This window comes from Cheilinus undulatus, linkage group 3, assembly GCF_018320785.1.
Source record: "Cheilinus undulatus linkage group 3, ASM1832078v1, whole genome shotgun sequence".
Classification (NCBI taxonomy): Eukaryota; Metazoa; Chordata; class Actinopteri; order Labriformes; family Labridae; genus Cheilinus; species Cheilinus undulatus.
Window position 1 is genome coordinate 40,467,685 of NC_054867.1, and position 24,390 is coordinate 40,492,074.

The window sequence follows — 24,390 nt, forward strand, 5'->3', positions numbered from 1 at the left end:
CAGACAACCTACTCTCAGCCCTGCTGACAGAACCATCTGGGCCCCTGATAAACCCAATGAGAGGGCCCTCCCCTGGTTGGGATTTATTAATATTATCAACACATGTGTGTGCTGGATCAGTAGCAATGTCACTAATGTACTAATGAGTTATGATATTGAAACTGTGTATTTGTGCCACTTTTTAACCACTTTTCACCACAGGAATTGATCATTTTGTCATTTTTTTTACACTTTAAGCCAATTTTTCCATCTTTAAACTAATTTTTGCCACTCTTTCACCCCTTCTTAATACCTTATTTGGCTTTTTTCACCTGTTGTTACCTGTAACCTGTTGTTAATAAAACAGTTTACCCATGTTTGCATCTTTAACCCATTTTACCAGTCTTTGCCCCATTTTTGCCACTTTTTAACTGCTTTTCACCATTTTCCACCCATTTTTTTTACATTTTTATTACCTCTTTTATTGCTTTATCACTGTTTTCTTTGACTTTGCTGTTCCACTTCTTGCATTAAATCCCAAGAAAACAACCTTTTTCATGATATACTAATTTTCTGAGGACTACAGCCTCTGCTTCTGTTCAGAGAAGGGTACAGAAATCTTCTGATGATGCTAATCTGTAATGCTGATCCAGCACTTGTTTGGGCTGCTAGCTTTGTTTTATGACAACCTGTTTAGCCTTTCTACAACTTTTTATGGTTGACAAAAAAACATGGCTTCCTCAGACACTGCAAAAAAAGAAAAAAAAAACCCAACAACTTAAATAGGCTATTTATACTGTGTTTTTCATCAACTAATTTCCCTTTTCAGGCAGTAGAAGCAATATGGCTTCTTCTACCTCAGTATACTGCTTCTACTGCCTGATCTTATAGCAATATTACTCTTATTTAACACTATATTGTAAGAACATGTAACAAATTTCCCTAAATAACAAAACTATCTTGTTGAAATATTTCAATCAGTATTAGTTGAACACAACAGCTGATCAGTGGGGACAAGGAGCCACGTACCAGAGATTGATCTTGGCATGCCGTGGAATTACAATGACTGACAAGAAAGTGTGACCTGTTCTGGAGTGTGTGGCACTTACGGGTAAATTCACTGACCAAGCAAAGCTTGTTGCAGAACTTGTTGTCGGCCCTGCATCTTTAAATCTACTCATGTAGTATTACAAAGCACAACTCACGGGGCAGGGCTGCTCTGCTCCTCCACAGCCTCCATGGCACACTGCAGTGACCTCTGCAGGGACAGCAGCTGACTGGATGTCTCTCTTAGCATAAACCTGGTGACAAACTGGCCCAGCACACTGGAACCCTGGTACTCCTGAGAGACAGAGTGACACGTGGAAAGAGGTTAGAGCGAAGAGACAAGACAAGCAAAACAACTACAGGCACAAGCACTATTTGTGACTGCAGCCATTAAATTGGATGATTAATTCTGGGAACACATGCATTATTCAGCACTGTGTATCCAAATTCAGAGGTGGAGGAACTTAATAGGAGACATAATTGGTGCTCCGGTCTCCAAACACAATCGTGATTATACATCCTCAAAGGAGTCTTCTTCACGCAGGGTGCTAATGAAGTAACAGCACAGCAGTTCTTTGTCAAAACTTAAAATGACAACTAGCCTGTCCTAGAGATGCATCATGGGATTAGCAGTCCAGAACACCCTGTGACAAGCCACAGCTGCTAACTAGTCTCACAAGTCTCCACGGATTCCCCACCTTCGACAGCTTTAAAGAAACGCCAGAACACAGGGGCACGGTGATCTAATTAAGTCAGGAGACATAATTATTCAGCACACATCTCCGTCTCTCCTCATTTAACAAGACTGGCTGTACTTTCTTTTCATTTTGACTCAAATCCTTGATTCCAGGTTGTTAACTCAAAATGTCTTGAGGCAGTTTCAAACATCTTTTTAGCTGCAGTTGATGGATGTACTGACTGAATTGCAACTTCACAGGCTATGCATAGTGGTCAGACATTAATATTTGGGATTTGGGAAATCTAAAGACATCAAGTTACACTATGATGTAGTAGTGCCATGATTTAATTATCAATTAATTATTAGGGAAAGCCCTTTCCCTAATAATTAAAACATGTCATGAGGAGTAAAAATCAAAGAATAATCTCTCAGGTTTGTAGTACTTACCCTCTCTAAGCTAGCAAGAAATTAGGAAAATTAGAATCAGCAGGTTTTGCCTGTTACACAAGCTTTAATTGTTAGAGGTTTACTGGCTTCTTACAGTAGGTGGCGCTACAGAAAAATGTGTTTAAAAAATTCTAATGTAAATGTGTCAGGGTTAGACTATGGCCAAGCACATGAAATGTAAGTATGATTGTTTTAACCAAGTAGCCATGTAACCATTTTTAACACCTGATAATACTACTTCCTGTTTCATGGCAAACAAAAAAAAAATCCCCATGGCCCCAGTGTTGACAAAAACTCATGTCGAACATACAGTGCCTTGAAAAAGTATTTGCCCTTTCTGATTCCTGATTTTTATTTTGCATATTTAACACACTTAGATGTTTCTTATCACCAGTCTCAAAAAGACAACCCAATCACCATCCTAGAGCAGATTTTATAGCCTCATTTGTCCTGATTTAGAAGCTTTAAATTTTACAACTTTGAGACGTTTTCCCACAACTGAAATTTGGCCTGGTGGTTCATAACACAGTGGCCTATCATACAACAAACCTAAAATAACGTTTTGTTTTTTGTTGATTTTTACTTTACAGGGACTTCCAGAGATATACCTGATGTTGTGGCAATTAATATCACAATTATCATTTTTGTAGTAATACATTTAAATTATTTCAAGTTATTTTTATTAAGAGTACTGTTAAGTGAGTATGTTGCTGCGTTGGTAGTCGGGTGGGGGGGCAGTTAAGGGGGGGCTCATTCCTGATTGGAATACAGACTCCCGATTGTAAATCATCACTATATCAACATTACGTCTCTGATGAAGAGAAAAGGGTCACTGGGAGGTCAGTGGGCCACAGAGATACAACAGCGCCACTGGCGAGGAAAAGTTAACTTTTGAGGACATTTAGCCAAAGAAGTTTACACAAACTGTTTGTCGCTGTGGTCAAAGCACTCTCAGTTAAAAACTGTTCAACTTTTGGAACAGAACTGCACTCGTCACTGTCACTTCTCTCTCACTTGCCAATCAAAATCAAGAAGGGGCGGGACTTCTGACAATAGCGGAAGAGAAATCAGTCTGACTCAGCTTTGTCTTTTTTCTCGGGTAGTTTTCAGGTCTGCAGCTGCTGCCTGTGTCAAGACAGGATTCCTTTACATCGTCCACATGTTTTCTGTGTGAAATTTCTTTGAAATACAGAAATATGAGACACATATTTCAAAACAAAGTTACAGATTCTACCGGGGACCGCAGGATTCATTTTTGTAACATAAGCGCTGGGGAGAAGCCCTCTGAATATTAAGTCCTGAGTGCTGCCAATGCAAAAAAAAAAAAAAAAAAAAAAAAAAGAAATCCAGCTATGGACATGCAGCCTGAGGTTTCAAAAAGGCACTTGGCTCAGTTTGTGCATGGCTCTACTGTAGCAAAAACAGACGAGGAATCATCTCACCTTTCGTCTTGAAATCTACTCACAGTCACTCAAAATAAAGCTTATTATGTTTGAATTAAATGAACATTTTTGTTAAACTTACCTCTTTGGTTTTATCCATAGCCTTTAGAATAGCGATATTCAGGCTCTCCAAAGCTGAAAGTACATTGAGATACTCCCCCAGGTGCTGGGAGAAATAATCTGACAGAAAAAGGAAACAAGCTTTCAGTGTAAAGGCAAAGTCAAAGCTAGAGAATGTACTTTGATTTCTTGAAGTTGATGAACACTCATTGCTTTGACAGATTCAAAGAAGACCAACATGACAAGCGAGTGAAAAATATCATAAAATAGCATGTCAAGTCTTTTTTTCTTGAAAGATGCTGTGAGTTGGAAACAGCAGGTGCCTTAACATCCAACATGTTATCAAAGTGATAGTGTACTGTTTTAATCACTTTAACATCAGCTCATTTACACCCGAGGACAGCTGGTGACACAAGCAGGGAAGGTTAATTTAAAGATAGATAGCCAAAGACACTCCTACGCACGCTCTTTACTGTGACGCACATGATGAGTGTTCACAAGAGTATAAAAGAGATCTATTTAAATTAATCAGTGAATTCACAAGTAGGGAAAGATGTTCAGACCATCAGAGAAACACCTCCACCTCCATTTGCTTTTAAGTTCTTAATTAAAAAGCTAATCTTTATACAACCACAGAGCTCTCTAGATTTACAGAGAAGCTTTTCTCCTGAAAGTTCAGCCACTCAGTAATGCTATATCCTAAACAACTAAAGCATTGACTAGCCTAAATCTGAGACATATGGAACATGCTTCATCTCTCCATGTCACATGGAAAATTGCCATTTTCTTGTTGGATAAATAATGCAGGAGTTTTATTCTGGTAGCTGCTGTTATTTACAGATCCCTGCCCTATTTCTTCACTCTATTCAGGTCATTTGAAACATGTGTTCACTTTCATGATGATAAGAAACAGGCCAATAGTTCTGTCCCAGGTTTTACATTTTGCAGCTCCCAAAAGCAGTTGACTTTGCTTTGTTTAGCATGAGTCTGGAAATATACAGTAGATGCTGATTTCTGATCCTATCCAGACGTATTAAAATCTCTGTAGAGCAACCCAAAAAAACAGAACTGCTTCCAGCTTGGTTTAATACTTTTCCAACTCTGGATATTGCTCTAAACCAGTAAAACATACATATTCCAAACAAGGTTTCCTAATAGTTTTAATGTTTATTGTCTGATTTTTGGGGATGCCTAAAGACACACTAAAGTTTGGTATCACATCTTTCTGAAGTCAAAAGGCTTCAGGCTTTTCATGCAGCACATCACATCGGTGGAGGCCGATACAGCCTGATAATAATCAATGTCAGCAGAGTTGTAAAAGCACAGTCTAAACATGCACATCAAAATAAAAACACTTCAGGGCTCCAGAGTCCATATTATTTACTGCACTGTAGTAGTGATGTTTTAAACTTTAGTCTGAAGTAAAGCAGCATCAGAATGTATCTGACGAAAAGCACCTGCACTGCTGCTGTTTGATGAAGAGCAGCAGTGGTTATAATACCATCACTTTGCTGCAATAAATAACTTGTACTGGTGCAAGACATTTTCTTGTTTGGTAAAAGTGTTAAAGACAGCATTTTTAAAGAGAGTACTGAACTGTGACACATTCATTTAGACAAAGTGTTTTACTACAAACCTGATAGCTTGTCAGTGTCCAGATTGCTGCAGGGCAGAGAAAGATCAGTGAATTATTGTTCAAGTTAAAAAAAAATCAGAAATAGATGCTACTCTTTAATTTTGGTAGATCAATTTTGCTGCTCACAGCTGTGTGAATCCCAATATTGAAACAAGAAGACACCAGCAGTGTAAATCATGAGCACTGCTTCTTTTAGCCAAGCCCATTTTCCTGTGCTTAAGAGAGTGAAACGTTCTCACAGAATTATTGCTCTGCTGGAGTGATCGTTCCACCAATGCCAAAGCTTCTTTTGAACTTACTTCAGTGTTGTAAAAATTCTGAAATTGACGGTTCTTTGTCATAAAGTCTTTGCAAAATTATAACATTGAGACTCAATCATTTCCAGGCTCGGAGTCACTGTGCTTAAAAAAGGGACACATTAGTTCTTTCAAATTTTCACTCTACTCAAATGATTGTTCCGTCAAATATTGAGACAGACATTTTTTTTGTTTAAAAGTCTTTGGAGATATGACAATATTAAAATTCAACCATTCTGGCTGCAGACGGTACATCTCTGACGGCCACTCTCACAGACTGTTTATCTGATACGACATACATCTCAGAAAGGAATTGCTGTAATTGGCCAGTTCAACGGATTTTAGATTTTTCTTTAAATTCATCTTTATTCATAAGGATAGTCTGGCAGTTACATTCATCCAAAGCACATAGCAAAGAGACTAAGACCACAGACTAAGAACCATTTTATAAATTAAACAGAAAAAGGTTAAATGTCTAATCTGGTAATTAAATATGTATAGAGCCTCGATTTAGCTTCATTGGCTTTAACTAAAGAAAATATAGCTACGCTAGCCATGTTATTACTGTTGCTACATAAGCTAATGTAGCCCCCAATGTAGCCCAGTTAGCTTTAGCAATGTGAGCTTAAGTAAACGTAGCTAAAGCTGGCAAAGCTATGTAGATAACATATCTACATAGTCTTCATAGCTGCTTTGGGAGCTTAGCTTTAGCCATATTAGCTACATAGCTAATGTAGCTATCACTAAAAGCTTGTTCAGGTTCTGGTCCATTGTGAACTGTCCGCCCATGACTTCAGTTCCTCATTCCAGCCTCCATTTCTCTCAAACATTCCTTATAACTAGACCCCATGTCCACTTAGCTAGGGTTCATGCCTAATATTTTTTAGGACTGTTACTGTTGAGCATTATTGTCATGCACAAGATCCTCAGTACCTATGATACGTTATCAATGTACCTATGTAGCTACATTACCTACAGAGCCCGGTTTTCTATAGTGAAGTAAGATTTAGCAATCAGCAAATTAGCAAGCAAATGTAGATAAAGCTTTGTGAACTCAGCTTTAGTTACATAGATACCATAGTTATGAAGATCTTTTTTCAATGTAGCTATGTTGTGACACTTGCTACAGAGCTCTGTTGTCTATAGGTAAGTTACCTTTAGCAATGTGAGATAAAGCAAACATGGATTAAGCTAACTTAGCTACATAGATAAACTATGAACATTGCTTTCAAAGCTGCTTTGTGAGCTCAGCTTTAGTTATGTAAGCTACATCGCTACGTAGCTCTGTTAGCTACGGAGCTCCGCTATCTATAGCCTAGCAAGATTTGGCAATGCAAGCTATAGCAAACAAAGCTTAAGATAGCCTAGCTACATAGATAACGTGCCTACTTAGCTGCTTTGTGAGCTTAGCTTCAGCTACATTAGTTATGTAGCTTTGTTATCCACATAGCTACAAAGCCAAGTGAGCTACTTTTGCTGTGTCAGAATGTTTTCATGGAAGACTGTAAGCAGACTGTTTACTCAGCTTGATAAAATGTTTTGGTCAGGTTTTTTACTTTAACTTTTTGGTATTCTTACCCTTACCCTAAACTAAAGATTGATACAATTTTATTCCGATAGTTTAAGCATATATTTCCGTTCTGAGATATTCCGTGTCCAGGGCGTAGACCGTTCATTTCTGACAGCCACTCTCACTGACCGTTACAAATGAATGGTCTGCAGGCAGAATGTCTTGATCATTCTCAGGCTGACAGTTTGATAATGGGAGTGCTCTTACTTCATGAAAAGTTCCCCTGTTGCTTTAATGACCTGCTATGGGTCATTTTCACCTTAATGCCTTTACTCATTAAAATGATCACACAGCATCTGAAGGCAAAACAAAGCATTACTGACTCCTGTAGCTGTTGTATGTTTCCATTTTGATCAAGACACCACTCTCTGTTACAGTTGACAATTGAAACAGCCACAGAGATTATTTATCTTTTAATATATTTTCAGGGTGAAATGATATATCCTCTGAAAAATTCAAACAATTTCAAACATAACCACCAAAGCCTGTGCAGATTTTTAAACACATTATGCCGCAGAGTTTAAATCATAATTAACACTTAATATAATTAAGAGAAAAACAGAAACACTCTTTAACTCAACATCAGAGCTCAGTTTGTGCCAACTGCCTGAAAGCTTGGATCACAGTTAAAGCAGTCTGATGGCTGGTTTGCTGCATCAGAACCGTCCCAGAGTAACATAATGTCCAAAAAACAAATTTATCACACAGAGAAAGAACTGGCTGCATGTCAGAAAATAAAAACAGACTTGTTGCTGTAGCTAAAAACACTCACTCTAATTGGTTAGGAGTAAAGGAGAAAAAAACATCTGACAAACATTGAACAAACTTCAATGCATCTAATTGTGCCTTTGTGTGCATGCGTGGGTTTGTTGATGCTTGTAAGCGCACCTTGTGAGACGACACAAGGCTCAACAATCACAGTGAATTAATTATGTTATCTAAGGTGGTGCGTTTGATTTGAAAGCTGCGACAGAAAGCGTGGCTTTACCTCTCTGTGTTGACAGAGCATAAAGAAATGTGGAGGCGAAAAAGGTCTTTTGAGTATCGCTAATGTGCCAAAAAGTGAAAAACTGTCTCTGTGAGGAAAAAGCAGACTTTTCCTGGGTTTAACATTCTCTGCAGACCAGCAGTTTCAGCAGCTCCCCTCAGGCTGATTTCTTTGATTGCAATTTCTGGGGAGTGGGTTTTGAAGTGGCCTCTGTAGTCAGCAGTGTTTTATGTCTAAAGGAAGGGGGTTGCATTAATTCAGCCTGCATCAGTTTGGTTGAAACCCTCCTTCCAGCTGTGAGTCATTTAGCCCTTTACTGATTACTTAAAAGGAACGTATTAACTGTGCCTTCAAATGACAAATCACTCGCTGTTAAGTCTCAGTTTTTTCTGCCTCTAAAAGGCTAAATCTGAACGCCGCTGTGAGCAATTTAATAAAGCATGCAAGACTTTTGTTTTTCACTATGATTAATAAAATCAGAGCCCATTATTTTAAAGAAACTCACTTGTTCTGTCGGCCATCTATGGAGTAGAAAAGCTCCTGCAGCTCCTCAGTGGTCAGGATCCCATCCGCAAAGTAAGCATTGAACTCATCGAAGGACAGCTTACCATCATCTAAAACACAGAGGATAAACATGATTAATCCAGAAATAACAACCATAGAATAACAATAACTAATGCTGCAGCATTGATGCGGTAAGAAAAAGCATATAAAACCCTCTGTCTTTCCTTTATTTCCTGCCCTATCGTGTCTAAAAGCCATTTATTGTACCATGTCAAAATGAACTCTCAACCCTGTTACATATTTAATTTGCAGAGGTGCTGATAAATGGGTGTCAGAGATCCTGGATGAATACTGCAAAAGGCAACCACAAAAAGACAACCATACAAGAAACTCCAGCCATTAAAGCACCTGCCTGCCCCACCCTCACTGCCCTCACTTTGATGGAAGAAATCTTTCTACAGACTCAAGATGGAGTTCCTCTCTCTTCAATCACAGAGCCATGGATTTCAAATATACCAGCCTTGCAGCGTTTTTGTGCCTTTAGCAACAGACAGGGCCAGAGGCATTTTATTTTCAGGTTGTCAGTCTGTCCGTCTATCTGTGCATCCGTCCTTCCAGGCCACTCTTGTGGACACAGTATCTTGATAACGCTTTTAGGGATTTGCATGAAACTTTGCACAAATGTCTCCTCTGATTGAATGATGAAATTGCTGAATTTTTATAGACACATTTTCAGGGCCTCATGATCATCACTTGCTTGGGTACACAATATCTAAGGAATTCATTGAGGGACTTTTCTTTAAATTTTCAACAAATCTCCATCCTGACTGACAGATGAAATAATTAAATTGTGTTCATTATAGGTCAAAGGACCTCTTATTCTTCCCTAGCGTGTACACAATATCACAATATCAAAAAAACATTATAGGGTGTTTTCTTTAACATTGCAAAAATGTCCACTCTGACTTAAAGATGCCATTGGAAAGCTTGTTTATTTATCTTTCAAACTGTGCCACATTTGTAAGGAACACATGGGATGAGCAGCAGAGCTGAGTGAGTGGGTTGCACCCATAAAAGATGCTTTATCTTCTCTGCCAATGCCAAACAGTTTATTCTGCCATTGATTCTTGTTTGGTGGATTTGATGATAAAAAATCTGAAGAAATAAGACAAACTGACAACTTATTCATTTAAACCTACAGCTTCAGTAGGGTATAGAAGAACCACACAAAGCCACAGCAGCCTGGCATCTCCTCCTCATGCTGGTCACACACTACTGTCGTATGGCATCTCATTCTTCAAGGTAGTCTCTGATAAACCCTGCTCCGTGGGGGCGGTGTCATCTTGGAGAATAGGGTTCGGTCCCAGGCTGCAGAGATATGGGATTGCCACTACTTGCAGAATCTCACCTCTACATCTCTCTCTGTTGAGGTTGCCACCAATGAGTTGCCACCCCACACCATCACTGCCTCTCCAATAAGATTGGTACAGGAACTGGCACAACGTTCTCCGCGTCTTCTCCACAATTTGACCCTACAAACCAACTGCCATAATCACTAATTTGAACAAATGTCCACTCTGACTCAAGGCTGAAAAAGTTATAATTTTGGGGTCATAGGTTAAAGGTTAAGGTCATTGGGCTTTATATCTATACTTTGCTCATGAACACAGTATCTTAAGAACACTTGGGAGAATTTACTTCAGATTACATAAATCTCCAATGACTCAGGGATGAACTCTATACTTTTTGGAGGTACAAGCTTGAGGCCACGGTACCTTTACTGAATGGTAGTCAAAAACCTCATGTAGGGATAAACCGCCAAGTGGTAGATCATGGTTTAGAACAAAAATCAGTAAAAACTCATTCTGATGTACCTACACAAAAGCCATGTATAGGAAAAGCTTGCACTATTGGCTTTCACTGAGATGTTGAGTTGATGCTGCGCTTTAGCACCAGTCTCTCAGACCACAATCAAACCGCCCTCCCCTCCCTCAGTGTCTTGACTGACAGCAGAGTCTTGTAGGACTCTAATCTCTGTTCAGATACAGCTCAAAGGCAATTCTGTTCAAACACAGACCAAACAAAGTCTTCTCTAGAGAGTCTGTTAGTTCTCCTTGAGTTTCACTCTTCTGATGAAACTCCATTGTGGGCCTCTACGCAGAGAGTCCCTGAGGAGGGGCCACCTCTTCTCTTGATAAATTTAATATCTGCTATATAAATGTTTGAAATGCTGCAAACGTTTGGAGCCCCAAAGGGAATTTGTCCTGAAGCAATACCATTTGAAATGATGTATCACATACATAAGAACATTAAAAATCCTTCTGCCTTCACTGAAGGACACTGAATTATTCCTATATTGGCAAATTTAAACTCCTGTAACCGCTGCCACATGGTCGTATCAAACAAGAAACAGTCTTTTTTTTACTTTCTTACAGCAAAGATTCTCAAAGAGTGATACATTCAATCACTGAAAGAGGTAGATAAAAAATTTTGTCAGGTACACACAAGACAAGATCAGCAAAAACAACAGACAGGGGATCTCCAACAAGTCACTAGCTAATACTCCTAAAGGTTTTTCAGAAGCTAGCCAAGAGATTTTACAGACTGTTGTCCAAAAATTGACCACAATAGATGAACCTTTAATGCCTATTCACTTTTCAATGCCATCAAATATACAAGTGCCCCAACCTTTCAGACAAAATAAAAGGACAAGCCTTTCAGGTGTCAATAGAAGTTAATGCTTTTGTCAAATTTGTCAAAATCTAATCCATACACTTTAAGGCAATGCAGAAGCAACTGCCACCAATATGTTGGATCAGTTACACTGTATACTAGCTGAGCTAAAGTAAGGGTTTCATTGCAGAAGGAAGCCTCTTTAATTGGATTTATGATTGACAAAGGGGGTTTCCATGCTAAGATAAGGTGAAAAACATACTTTTAGCAAGGGGGGTAGAAAAGCAAGATCTTCTCTTTTACACAACTGTAAAGGACAGTGAGACATACCACTGCACCCGAGTCTATGGTAACTTTTTATGGGACGCTTGTGAGGCATCATTATGAATGCTGGAAGCAACACTTAGAAAAACAGCAATCTCTATTTATCCAGCCGTCAGAGATGGCCAGCATAGAGGAATTAAGTGCACAGTGGAGTGGCCAAAATGTTAAATAGGGACCATAAAAGTAAAACTGTAATAGGGTCTAATGTTGCTGCTGTACAGTTTGATGCTAACACAGAGTTGCAGAGAGACTTTAATATACTTAAGTGATGGTGTTCAAATAGTGCTTGGCCACTCTCATTCTTTCCACTCAGATAAAAAAAGCGAGAGACCCCTGCAATTGAGAAGAGCAAAACCAATCAGGTACTTTGCCCAAATGATGCTGGCCCTGCCTCTTCTTGTGTGAAAACCTTTAATCTAAAATGAATGACAGTTTATAGGAGAGACATGGTATTAGGGGATTTGACACTTAAATTATGGAAATTGTACTGTTAAAATATGTGTGGAGCACAAATCCAACAGCTAGCTGGTTGGACATAAAAAATAATTGATTTTCTGAATGAGGACTGGCATTGTAACATTTAAAAAAGCAAAGCTATATGTGTATAACCATGTTCCTGACTTGAAAGTTAACTCTTAAAATGCCATTAATGGGTTAGTAGAATTCATTAAAGAATCTGTACAGTGAAAATAAATCTGTATTTTGGTTTGTTGTATAACAGGTCACTGTGTTATGAACCCCTAAATTAAATTTCAGTCATATTAAACATCTCTAAGTTTAGAAAAATTTACCTCCGCCTTTTCTGGCGACTTTCAGCACAGCCAATAGCGACTTTCCTTACTGAGGAGTTGGCAACACTAGTGGAGCCCTGGATCGCCAAAAATATATCACAAACGGGTCTATGCACTGGTAAACCAGGGATGTACGATTTACGTTTAACCAACTAGTCTTAAGTGAAGTAAATACTTAGAAAACAGCCAAATACATCACAGCGTTGTTGTGTTCGCGGGTGTGATGTGAGCCTGATATACTCTGTAGAGCGTAGCTAGCATTAGCAGCTAGCGCCGCCGGCCTTCGTTCCACTTTGCAGATTAATGTGGTGCTTCGATGTGTGGCCTCTTTTCATTTCGACTGAGAAGTCGTACGTGATTTCAACTCTCAGCAGCCTACATAGCACTTTATTTCTATTTATCACTTAAAGACTTTTATACCACGCTGTTCCTACTACACGCTAGCTGCTAAGCTCCTCATGTTTACATCCAGTGAAGTGCAGTGGGACAGCTCAGACAGGAGGGCAGCAGCCATTAACTGAAGCTACAACAGCCTCTAGTGGCAGGAGGTTCATTAAAGTTTAAAAGAGCATTATAGACCAGGATTTGTGTGTATTGTTGATGTGTGTATGAAAAAATATAGGTAATTAGTTTAACTGACTCGTATATCTTAACCGTTTAACCACACACATCCCTAGTTTTCACTGAGGCTCTGTTGCATTATCACAGCTTGTTCCGCCATGCTTTGGCTCAGTATCTTTAATCTTGTGCAACTAGCAGTGACCCTTTACCTTTAAAAGAGAGTTACGTTAGCCATAGGTTCTCGCTAGGCAGCGGGTTGGTTGATCACTGTCATGTGAAATTAATATGAAGGGGATAGCACGGCAGCACATAAATCTTACCTTTTGAGATGGCAGAGCTAAAGTTGAGCCAAGATGCTAACAGTAAACGTAGCACAACAGACCTGAATATGAACACTTTTTCTTAACTAAAAGTCTTCTGTTACCATGGTAACCACAGCCTGTTTATTTTCGGGATCTACAGCCACAAGGTGTTGTTTAGAGAGAGTAATTTGGTGACAAAATCAAGACACGATATTAACAGAGAGCATTTCAATGAGCTGGAGAACAATTAGAGACTGTTTTCAATATCATGTTAACCCATTATTCTCCTGTACTAGCAGACAAACAGAGCATTAATTGTTGAATTAGCATTCATATGTGCTTCTCTGTCAGATTCAATATTTAGTTTTTAGTGTTATCAGGTTTAATTTCTCCATTAATTTAGACAAAGAGTAGTAAACATCGTCAATGTTGCAAAATATCGAAAAACGACATGCTATACTGTCTTTATTTATTTATTGATTTGAGCAAACAGGCCTTGACATGTGGTCGAAGAGTGACACCTGAAAGTTCCAGCAGGCAGCAACTCAAGCTGCACTGATTTCACTCTGACATGTGTCATTATCCACAATCACCAGATGAACATCCTCCCAGATCTATGGTATATTACGAGTTTTCCACTCTCTCCCTCTGCTCTGTCATTATCTGCTCTGCCCTGCACCAGGATGGTGCTTTTACTTTGAAACCCACCTCCACCCCAGATTTCACCCGAGGGCTCCGTCCAAGGTATTTCACATATTATTTCATCACTTCTCAAATTTCTGCATTTGAAAATAAATCTGAAGAGAGGTGAGGTTGGAGCCCAAACGCTTAACGTAGGCAATGCTCTGCTGCTGCAGTACATCTCAAATCATTACAGGCCTGAGCTGTCTGACCAGAGTAATTTCAGAATGTATAAGAAAACTGTGTATGTTAGGAGGAGAATAAAATGCAATTAAAATGAGTTAATAAACCTTATTCCAGCTACAGTGTCTTACAAAACACATCTATGACGTGCAACAGATCTAACTCTGAGATTAACTCATGTGTGTCTCATCTTTTTTTCTTTGTCAGGGGTTACAGCACACTAATCTAAAACATAATGAGAACCTTCTCTGTGAAAACGACTTCCCTGGTTTCATTTACTTTTCTTCTACCTTTCTTTCTTTTCATTTGACTTCTGCTCCAGAGAACGTGTTCATTTTGTATTGGCATTTCTAAGTCTGGGTTGAACATTTTCAGTAAACTTAGTGGAACTTTTTGGTGGCATTAAATAGTTTTATTATAGGACATCAAATTATGATTTTATACTGAAGAATATAAGGATTTTTGCAGGAAAAAATATTATGCATTTTTTAGGGCATTTATGTTTTCTTTTCTGATTGGGATAGGATAGTGGATAGAGTTGGAAACTTGGAATTATTTCCAGAAAGGATGTCACAGGACGGACTTCAACCTAGGCTGTCTGTGCACACCAGGCCATCAAGCAAGGGTGTTTCACGTTAGGCTCAACAGATTCAAACCACGTCACGGTTCCTCACCCTCTCCTTTCCCCCCACTGGCTTGCTTTCACACTAGCAACATCAGTCCAGGCTTGGGCCCACTTGCACACGTACTCAGTCTGATACAGCAGGTGGCGGTGTACATGTAGCTGGTTTACGAACTTGCCAAGGAGGAGAAACCACTCTGGTCATGACCTGAGTGAAGACTGTTTTTGTTTTAACCCGGCAAGAAAGTCTGTCCTGCCACAATGTATGTTTTAAAACCACTTTAAGATGCCAGCAACGTCGCTCTTCGTATCTACACATCTACGTAGAGCTAAGAGGAAAAAATTGGGCTTGTGTTGCACGATTCAGTGATTTTTGAGGTGACAGGAGACATTTAATGCCTTCACATCTTATCCGTCTCCAACTTTCACTCATCTGTAAGGTGAGTCATAACAAACTGTTTGTTGATTTGATTCTGATGATTTCCGCCTTTTTTTGAGGAAAAATGTGAACAAACTGCCGGTTGTGGAAAGAAGTTTAGTTTTTACGATGATGTCATATAGCTGATACAACGCTCTGTCACGTATTCGGGAGCAAGTGCAATCACATCTCATCCGAACCATGCCAGAGTCCACTTGAATTGTGCCCAAGACCACCTCTCCAAGTGGGCCCAGTGCCCGGGTGCTGTTCGTTCGCATTCACACAAACCAAAACGAGATGGACATTAGGCTGAAGTGCACTCGGATCCAGGACTGGACCCCTAGTGTGAAAGCCACCTAAAAATTAAATTCATATTTACAACTCAAAAACTACTGAAAACGAAATTATCTAAGTTTGCCTAAAGGAAAACAATCCGACTTAACATGCTAGTTTTAAAAAAAAGGTTGAGATGGGATAAGAGAGAGTCATTTATCAAACGTGTACACCAGATTAGTATTATCAATCTGGACATGAGCGTACCATAGGATCAAATCCCAGGGCAGGTCTGAGCTTGGTCTCTCCCTCATTCTTGCATAAATAAAGGCATAAAAAGCCCCAAAATAATATATAAAAGATAGATAAATCTACTTCCATACCCAGAGGTATAAAGTGTCTATCATTCAATGATAGACGTTGATTGCTGATGGGTTCCAACACTGACTGCTGTGTTAAGTTTTTCCTGTGCTGCTGTCACAGTCAGCAGGCAACAGCATCAAAGGAATTGCCCCTGCAGCAATACAGCAGACAAATGTAAGCCATTTCATTTACAATTGCAGCAGCAATAGAAGATCCTCAATTGCCCTCCTGCAAAGCTTATTTTGCCAGAAAAATAACGTGCAGAAATTTTCCAGCAGACTCTAACTTTTAATTTGACAAGCAGATTGGTAGTGTCTACTTTTTTTTCTCAGACTAGTTAACAGAGAGCTGAGCTTGTTGTGACAGACAATGCACACCCAAAAAAAATCAATAGCACACAAGATAAATAGCTCGTCTGTCATGTGCGAAGGAGTGCTCCTCCGTGAGCCTACTATCAATCTGTCTCCTGGCACCAATCGCACAGATCAGGCAGCAGTTATACCACCAGAGAGAAACTGTGAGATGTTTCAATCTTCAAATAAAGAGTCCAAAATAACAGATATACTGGTGCCTGCAGAGAATTTTTCTGAGCAGCCCTGGACCCAAGAGTTTATTAGAAAAAGTTGGGAATTCAGAGAGTAAATGTTAAGGAGAAAGACAAACCATAGTGATTACATGGAGCCAAGATAGCAAGCAAACAAACAAGCAGAGCATCAAATATTTGTTGAATCAGATAAACACATGACTGAGACAAACAAAAACCATTTGTCTATGTCTTTTCAGCACTCATAACAGCTATCAGCCCTCAGATGAAACCCTCAGAGTGCACAACGACTGTTAGCTTTGTAACCCCATTGACTGCTCCGAGCAAATAACAACATGTCTGCACACGGACAAGGTCAAAAAAGAGCCGCGGAGTTCCTGTTGGCTGATTCAGCAGAGAAGAACAAACTCAAGGACGAGCTTGAGGACCATCTGTTCGGCTGGAGCCTCTCCGACATCTTCATCATCACCTTTGACCAGAAGGTGTAATGTGCCGGCAGAGACAGTGCAGTGCCCTCGCTACCTTGGCCTACTTTCTCTCTGTATTTCTGAACATATTTTGACAGTCTAAATCTTCTTTATCTAGGGGCAGCTGTGATCAGGGGAAGACGTCTCTCAAATGGGAGGTCAGGGGCTCTACCCTACACTCCTGCAGCCACATGGTGATGTGTCATTGTGTAAGACACTAACATCTTTCTTAAAGAGGATTTACTACTCTGATATTATTAAATTATTTAATTCTTTATATGATGAAAAATGTACTATATTGGCAACAGGTAGCAGTAGGAATTTCACTGAGAGTAGAAGCAGTAAAAACGGTATCAAACTTTATCAGTTGAAACATTAGAATTTGAAAGTGAGTTGGATTTGACCAAAAATGTTCTGAAAATTTGATGGACCAACAGATATGCTGAATTTTTGCTAGCAATTAATCAATCAACCAATTCAAATGGATAAAAAAAGATGTTTGATATCAGGTTTACTGGTGTAGATTTAATCATTAAAGTCAACAAAAGGCACATGAGTTTCAGGCTCGCTGAAAATGCCGCTGTAAGGGATTCAAAGGTATCAATCGAGTCAATGGGAAGGCACAACAGCTAGCTTCAAGAGGAAGAACAAGTAAGAGGCAATGATTTATGTTCAAAATTATTTAACTTTCGATAAACTGTGTCACTTTATGTCATGTATGACAGCGCCGGTCTGAAAGGCATTTTAAAGATCACATTCGGAGAAAAACTGTCACACAGCCACCATTCTTTGCTGCTCTAAAAATGGTAGCCCATGCATGGAGTGTTTTCCAGCAGCGAAGAAGAATTGATTTCCACTTTATAGCGCTAATATTTAGCGTGGCTAAACAAAACAAAATATAAACCAAAAGGTATTGGATCGGTGCATGAACTTGTGTACTCGCTAATACCAATACCTGCATTTTTAGCAGTATTGGACGTATTTCCTAACCTTCCAGCGTAGATGGATACGCCTGTCTCTGTGTTTCTCACTGGTGAATCCATCTTGCAAAGCTTCCATCTGAACCGTTCGGACCTGGTTAGAAAGTGACAGGACCAATCAGCGTCGAGGGGCAGTGCTTTCAGGTGCGGCGGAGTTGTGACATAAGCGAGCAGCAACAAGAGGCTGGTGCAAGTATGGCGGAAGACATTAGGGTGGATGTGCCAGTTTTATCAAAACTTGATGACATTTCTTCGTTAAAAGAACAAAGAACAGCAGTGAGTTGTTTTCTTTTCAAAAACGACAAAAGTTGTGTACTGACATGTCTACAGTCGCCATGGTTCGTGTTATGCAGTTCTGTATGGAGTTTACTCCTTCAGCGGGGCTGTAGCTCGTAGCGGCTATGTCATGTGTTTTCTTGCTCTGATTTGCCCATAATGATGTGACAGACAGAACGTTCATCCAATCACCCTCCGAATTTTTTTTTTCAAAGGCTCTGCCCTTTCCCAAACACTGTCTATGAGTGGTTTCCACTCAGGTTACGCCAGGTTACGTATTTCCAATACTGGTTTCGGAATCAGAACAACCCTAAAGAAAGAGAAGACTGAAAGCTTTCATTACCAAAAAGATGTTTTGGATCTTCTCTCGACCTGCCATTGTTACAGATAGGGATAAGTACCGAAATCCCAGTACCAAGATGCTACTGGTTCCAACAAATCCGATACCAACTGGACTGAATTACAACACAGGTATTGATACTTTATTTCAATATCCTGCCACCCCAATGCAACTCTCTACCCCCCACAATGAAAGGCAAGAAATATGTTATGGAATGTGTGTTATTTGTATGTGTAGTTACACTGATTTCTTTTTCTTATCCCATGTAGAAAGATATTTCTGCAAATCATTTACAATACCTAGAAAGCTTTAATTGTCCTGTTGACTTTCAAAACTTTTTTCTCTCAAAAGTACTGATTACAGCACAGTTTAGGCACCAGCACCGTATGACAAGTATCGATTTAGTACTGGTTTCGGAAAAACCCAAACAATACCCAACCCTAGTTAGGGCTGCGGTTTAGTTGTACTGTAAGTCGGTATAAACAATGGCTGCAACTGTTGTAGCAATTTGCCTCTGATGTAGCTCTAGTGACAGTTTTATCAGAAGCGTGCAACATGTCTTTAAAGGCAATGAACCACACTGAAAGCATCTCCTGGCAAAGAGCAGTTATTTTGCTCTTCTACTGACCAGCCTTGGCATGAGTTTTATCCACCAACAAGCTCCACTGTTCATAAACTATGGCAGCGCCTGCCTGTTGAGCTCAGGTTACTACTGGAGCTGCACATACCTGACTACCTAATTTTACTGTGTCGCTCTGATTGGCTTATAATCAGTGTGGCATACAGAAAATTTTTCCATCACCTTCAGAGAGTTTTTCTAAAAGAATACCCTTCACAAACGCTTTGTGTGGGAGGTTTCCCAGATGAATGTGAATATATCCATGCAATGGATATATGAAAAAGTCACAGTTATACAGAAAAGACAATTATGGGTGGTTTCTCTAACAAAAGGCATACTGATGAGGATTTTAATTCCTAAGCCTATGCCACATTTTGTATTCATTTGTGCCATCTGTTCAAAACTTTTATCAATATAGCACAGCACTTTAAAAATCCACCCTAACAGGAATGCAAAAGGACTTAAAAGTCTTACATAAAACCCTCTACAAAAACACAATCACATACAGTTCACTCAGCCGTGAACAACCTTGTATTCTGAGGGATCAAGGTTTCTAGATCTGAAAAAACAAAATTTTCATGATTGAAGAGAGACTGAACTGCTGTGGGGTACAAGAGGAACATTATGCTAATGTTTTAAGGGGAAGGCCACGGTCAGAAGTAGCGTGCACCCAAGTGTAACAGACAAATATTGGCAGCTTGTTGTACATTTTAATCATTCAGAAGACAGGAGCAGGCTGCACTCATTCCTCATACTTATGCAGACAAGGGTGGGATACTCAAACACTTATAATACGGAATGGTTATGTTTCAGGTTCAAGGTTGATGGCCTATGTATTCTTAAAACTGCATGTTATCTTCAGTATAGATGCTTTCATTTTGCAAATCAGCCTTTTTGTACTAGGTTAGTTGCTGCGGATTCACCTCTGTTTTCTGCCATCTTTTGTCAGCATCAGTAATGTAATCCCTCCACAAGCTTTTGTCTTCTCCCTCCGAGTGTTTCATTTGGAAAGCTTCCTATATTTGGGGTGCCAAATGAGACAGACAGCAGTTCTGCTCAGAAGTGGCACTTTTGATCATCTGTTTGATGGACTAATGATGAATTGGCAGCCTCTTCTATTCACTCTGACAGTTCTGGGTTAAATATCTCCCTTGGGAATCAAGGTGACCGCATTAAAAGCACCAGCTTGTCCCCCTTTATGTTTTACTTCTACACTATTATGGATGAGACTGAGGAGAGAGAGAAAATCAAATGAGGTTGCTTGCTCAGTGGTGATAAAGTCACATTTTGTGTTAGTCTGTTAGTGAAAACTGTTATTAAATGTTGCTTTAAAGCTAATGCCAGTCTTTAAATTCCAAGTGGCCTTTTTAAAAAATGTAATAATGAAGCTCTTTAGTGCTAAAAACAACCAGTACATGCCTGCAAATAAGCAGGAACCAAGACTAGTGCCAACCTAATAGCTACACATTAACTTGTGGTACAATTTGCATCACAATATTGGGTTCATAAGATGATTTTTATCATTTTTTACATTTATTAATAAGAACATTAGTGAAGCTATAACTCCAGTGAGTCTGTCCCTGGCTGAACACTGGCAAAACTGTGTTAATGGGGAAGTAACGCCATCTGTTGTCTTGTTTTAACTACCAGAGTTTAGCCCGTGGCAAGGTGTGCAGGAATGAGTATGTTCAGTTTCATTAAATTATCTCACCTTAGTAAGCAAATAAGACAGCTAGCTCACTAATTAGCTTATCTACTGGAAAGAACACCCAGTTTTTCCAAATCAAGACCTCGTTACATCAGCCGTCATCCACAGAGAGTGAATCAGCAGGATCATCATCAGACACTGAAACAGAGGTATTTGTTTTAGGTTAGTGAACGTGTTTGTAGCAGAGTCTTAAGTTTGTATTAGCTCGCTAATGTTAGCTGCAGTTATCTTGCATGCTACAAAGGTCTGTTTAATTTTCTTTTGTCTAGCCAGCTGCTTCAAGATCAAATCTACAGCAAAAATGTCAAAGAAATGCTGAGTGCTACTCATGAAACATCCTGTTATTAAAATGCTTGCTTACTGCTGCAGGGAACCAATCAGCTACTTCATGGGGCAGGGGTCATCATCCACGTAACCAAGATGTTTTTAATGGTTTCAAAATGATGAAGATTTTTCTCAAACAATAAGGTATTGAAAAAATTAGAGTTGGCTCTGAGGGATTCTTTTTTTGGCTATTGGGTAACTATCAGGCTATATTACCCCCAAATGATACAAACATTTTTTTTTTTGTCTTTTATAAACAGAAATAACCAGCCCCCCACAAGACCAAGTATAGAGGCCCTTACAAGACATATAAGCCCTTGCGCCTGCCTCCGGCTTCAATCAGCTTCTGGGGTCAAATGCCCTAACAAGTTCCATTTTCTCCTTTCTTTTCAGCCAACCCAACTTTTCTGCAGGTTCCACAAAGCTGTACAATGCTAACATAAGGGGTCAACAGATACTGTTTTTTCAGGGCTGATACCAGTCATTGGAATTTCATAAGGCTGATATTTGTAGCTAATATGCATTTAATTATCATGTACAAAATGTACCTGATCTTGCAAAAGTCAAACTGCATGATCAAAAGCTGAAGGAACATAAACAATTTAACCCTAACTCGATCAGCAAACAGATTTTTTTTCCTTTCCTTTTTGTTATTTCTCTCCTTTTAATTGTTTTTCTCTGTTCTGTCTTTACCTGTCTTTTTGTTTTCAGTTGTGCATTTAGCATTTTTCTGTCTGTAATTGTTAATAAAATCACTAAATAAAATGTAAAAAAAAGAAAAAAAAAAAAAAAGAAAAAACTCGACCAGCATAACAACAGCCCAGAGCATCAAACAGGAAAACAGGAGCTGATGCCCACTGTGCCGGTGGCACCCAGGCTTAAGTGTTGATTGGCTAGTACTCATGTGGCATTCACACTGTATTGACATTTGGTGAGACTGTGAAAATAAAGCCTGCAGGGAAGACCCACTTTATAGTGGAACCAAAGTAGCACACTTTAAGATGAATTTACTTTACCGATTATCAATAAAATAAAATGCCAATCCTGATTATCAGCAAAAAGCCGAATATTGGCCTTAATATTCGGTCTGGACAAAAATCAGTCCACCCCTGGTTAACACTATTAAAACAAGGAAGCAACCATAAATAAAATGGGTAGTTTTATTGCTTTATTTAGGTCAAAAGTTGTCATTGCCTTACATGTAAGTTCTAAAATAGAGGCAAACGTTATCTTGGACATCTCTATTTCCTATTGGTTTGGGCTTAGCCCCTGATATTTGCTCCATCTGGCTGCACCCTTGAGTAAGTATGACTCTAAATTTTCAATTTACAGTGAAATTACTGAATATCATTGTTCATATTCTGTGCTTCTCTTATGCTACTAATGGAAAAGGATGCATTCCAAAAGCAGAAAGTAGCCCTGTAGAATAAAAAATAGAGTATTGCAACCCATATGTTATTCTAATTCATTTATATTGATTTAATTGTATTGCTAGACATTGATATCTACTTAGGGATGACATAGTCAAAGCCCTCAAATGTATATGAATTCAGATTAAATGTACTTGTTTTGTATAATAATCATATTTTGGTGCCATTTTTGTGGTATTTCAGATGAAGTTAACACTGGCTGTCTGTGATCTTCAGAGAAGTTTATGTCAGTTTAATGCAAAAACAAAACTAAACGGATGCACAAATACCAATGCCAGTATCTGGTTTCATGCATGTACCAAGCCTAAGATCTTGCTAGTTGTAGACACAGTAGTAGACATCTTTTTACAGCATTTTGTTTGCCCCTCTTTTTATTTCAGTACGCAAGGCTGGAGCCATCTCTGCAGTTTTGGTATTCTAACAAAAAATATAAAATGAACTTTTAATATACGTTCAATAACTTGTAGTTGGTCTGAGAATAAGTATGCACCTAGGTTCATGATGTGCATGTTGCAAAAACATGCTTTGTGAAAAAGAAGAGCAGCAGAGGGACATACAAACTGAGTGTAACGGCTCATATGCATCTCTAAAATGTTGCTTCATATCCTTATTGCAAATATTGAACAGCCTTATCGCACATCAGATCTTTTTCTCATATCCTGAGGGCCAAGTTATGACCAACAGACCTGTTCCAAAAATCATCTCTCTGAAAACTACCTTAGGTCAGATTATTCAGCATCAATAAAATCAATACAAAGAAAAATCCTAATTTATGGTGAAATGCATTCCACTTTTACAACACAAACAGTGAACTGTGTAAAAAAAACTTCTGGTGAGCATTAAATTCAGAGAAACAAAGGAATGCAGCAAACTTAAATGCTGATTTTGCTTACATTAAATGCCAGTCAGCAACCCTGCTTTAAATCTCATCCAGGCGTGATGGTGCCAGATGGTATGGAAAGATTAGCAACAGGTGGGGAGATTAAGTGTTTGCTATTTTAATATTCATACCTGTAAGCCTTCACCAAATTCTACCAGCTGCATCCAAGATGTATTTAAAGAAACTTTAAGAAGAGATAGAAGGTTGAGTGGAGATAATAAAGAAATCGAAGCAATTCTTACTTTCCAAACTTGGCAGCATTGTTCAGTCGAGCTTCCTCCTGCAGTGATTTTTATCATTTATGATGCTACATAACTTTATTATTTATCACTCTGCTTGTATCTGTTGTGTTGGTCTGCACTGATTCGTTATATTGCAGCAGAGTGTCTTCAACTTCAGGGTCTAATGTGAGACCATTTAACAAGAATATACTAAGACTGAGAAGGTATTGTTTCTCTAATTATACTGCTAAATACATGTGATCTCTAAATGTCCTACCACTGAAATCTACGTGATCCACTTTCCTTGTAAAAACACATGTAAACGCCATCAATCATGGCTGCTCCAGTAAACACTGTGGCATTGAGATCTCATTGACTTTCTTGGCTCTAAATCATCCTCTTACAGTCGTATTGGAGCTGCTGCAGCGTTCATTTTCTAAAGAGATTCCTGACTAGAATGCCAGCTGATGCCTTTAAATGAATAAATTATTCATACATGGCCTACTGACATACAAGAAGCACACATGGGTGCTCGAAGTAGACCACGGATTCTAAAAACAACCATAACACATTCACAAGGTTATGAGCATGACACATGACTCACTTCTCAGTTTCTATAAAGCTTTTTCTGGTTTTCTCCATTTTAAGGAAACAAAACTTTATAACTTGATTATAGTCTGAAAATTGATCACAATCTGCACAATGGTGTTTGCTGATGTTTTATTGTTATTATCAGAAATGGGAGCAGTTTGAGAACAAACT

The 24,390-nt window shown here is 39.0% G+C and overlaps 1 protein-coding gene across 2 annotated transcripts in view; it reads right to left on the reverse strand.

Moving 5' to 3' along the window:
- The window catches only part of necab3 (N-terminal EF-hand calcium binding protein 3), an 87,186-nt gene that overhangs the window by 34,986 nt on the left and 27,810 nt on the right, over window positions 1-24,390 (reverse strand). For both annotated transcript variants that reach the window (XM_041783507.1, XM_041783506.1), the window contains exons 3-6: window positions 8,650-8,758; window positions 5,291-5,316; window positions 3,677-3,774; window positions 1,185-1,321 (exon numbers count right to left, since the gene is read on the reverse strand). In XM_041783507.1, the coding sequence (XP_041639441.1) occupies window positions 1,185-1,321; window positions 3,677-3,774; window positions 5,291-5,316; window positions 8,650-8,758 (370 nt within the window). The remainder of the gene's footprint in view (window positions 1-1,184; window positions 1,322-3,676; window positions 3,775-5,290; window positions 5,317-8,649; window positions 8,759-24,390) is intronic.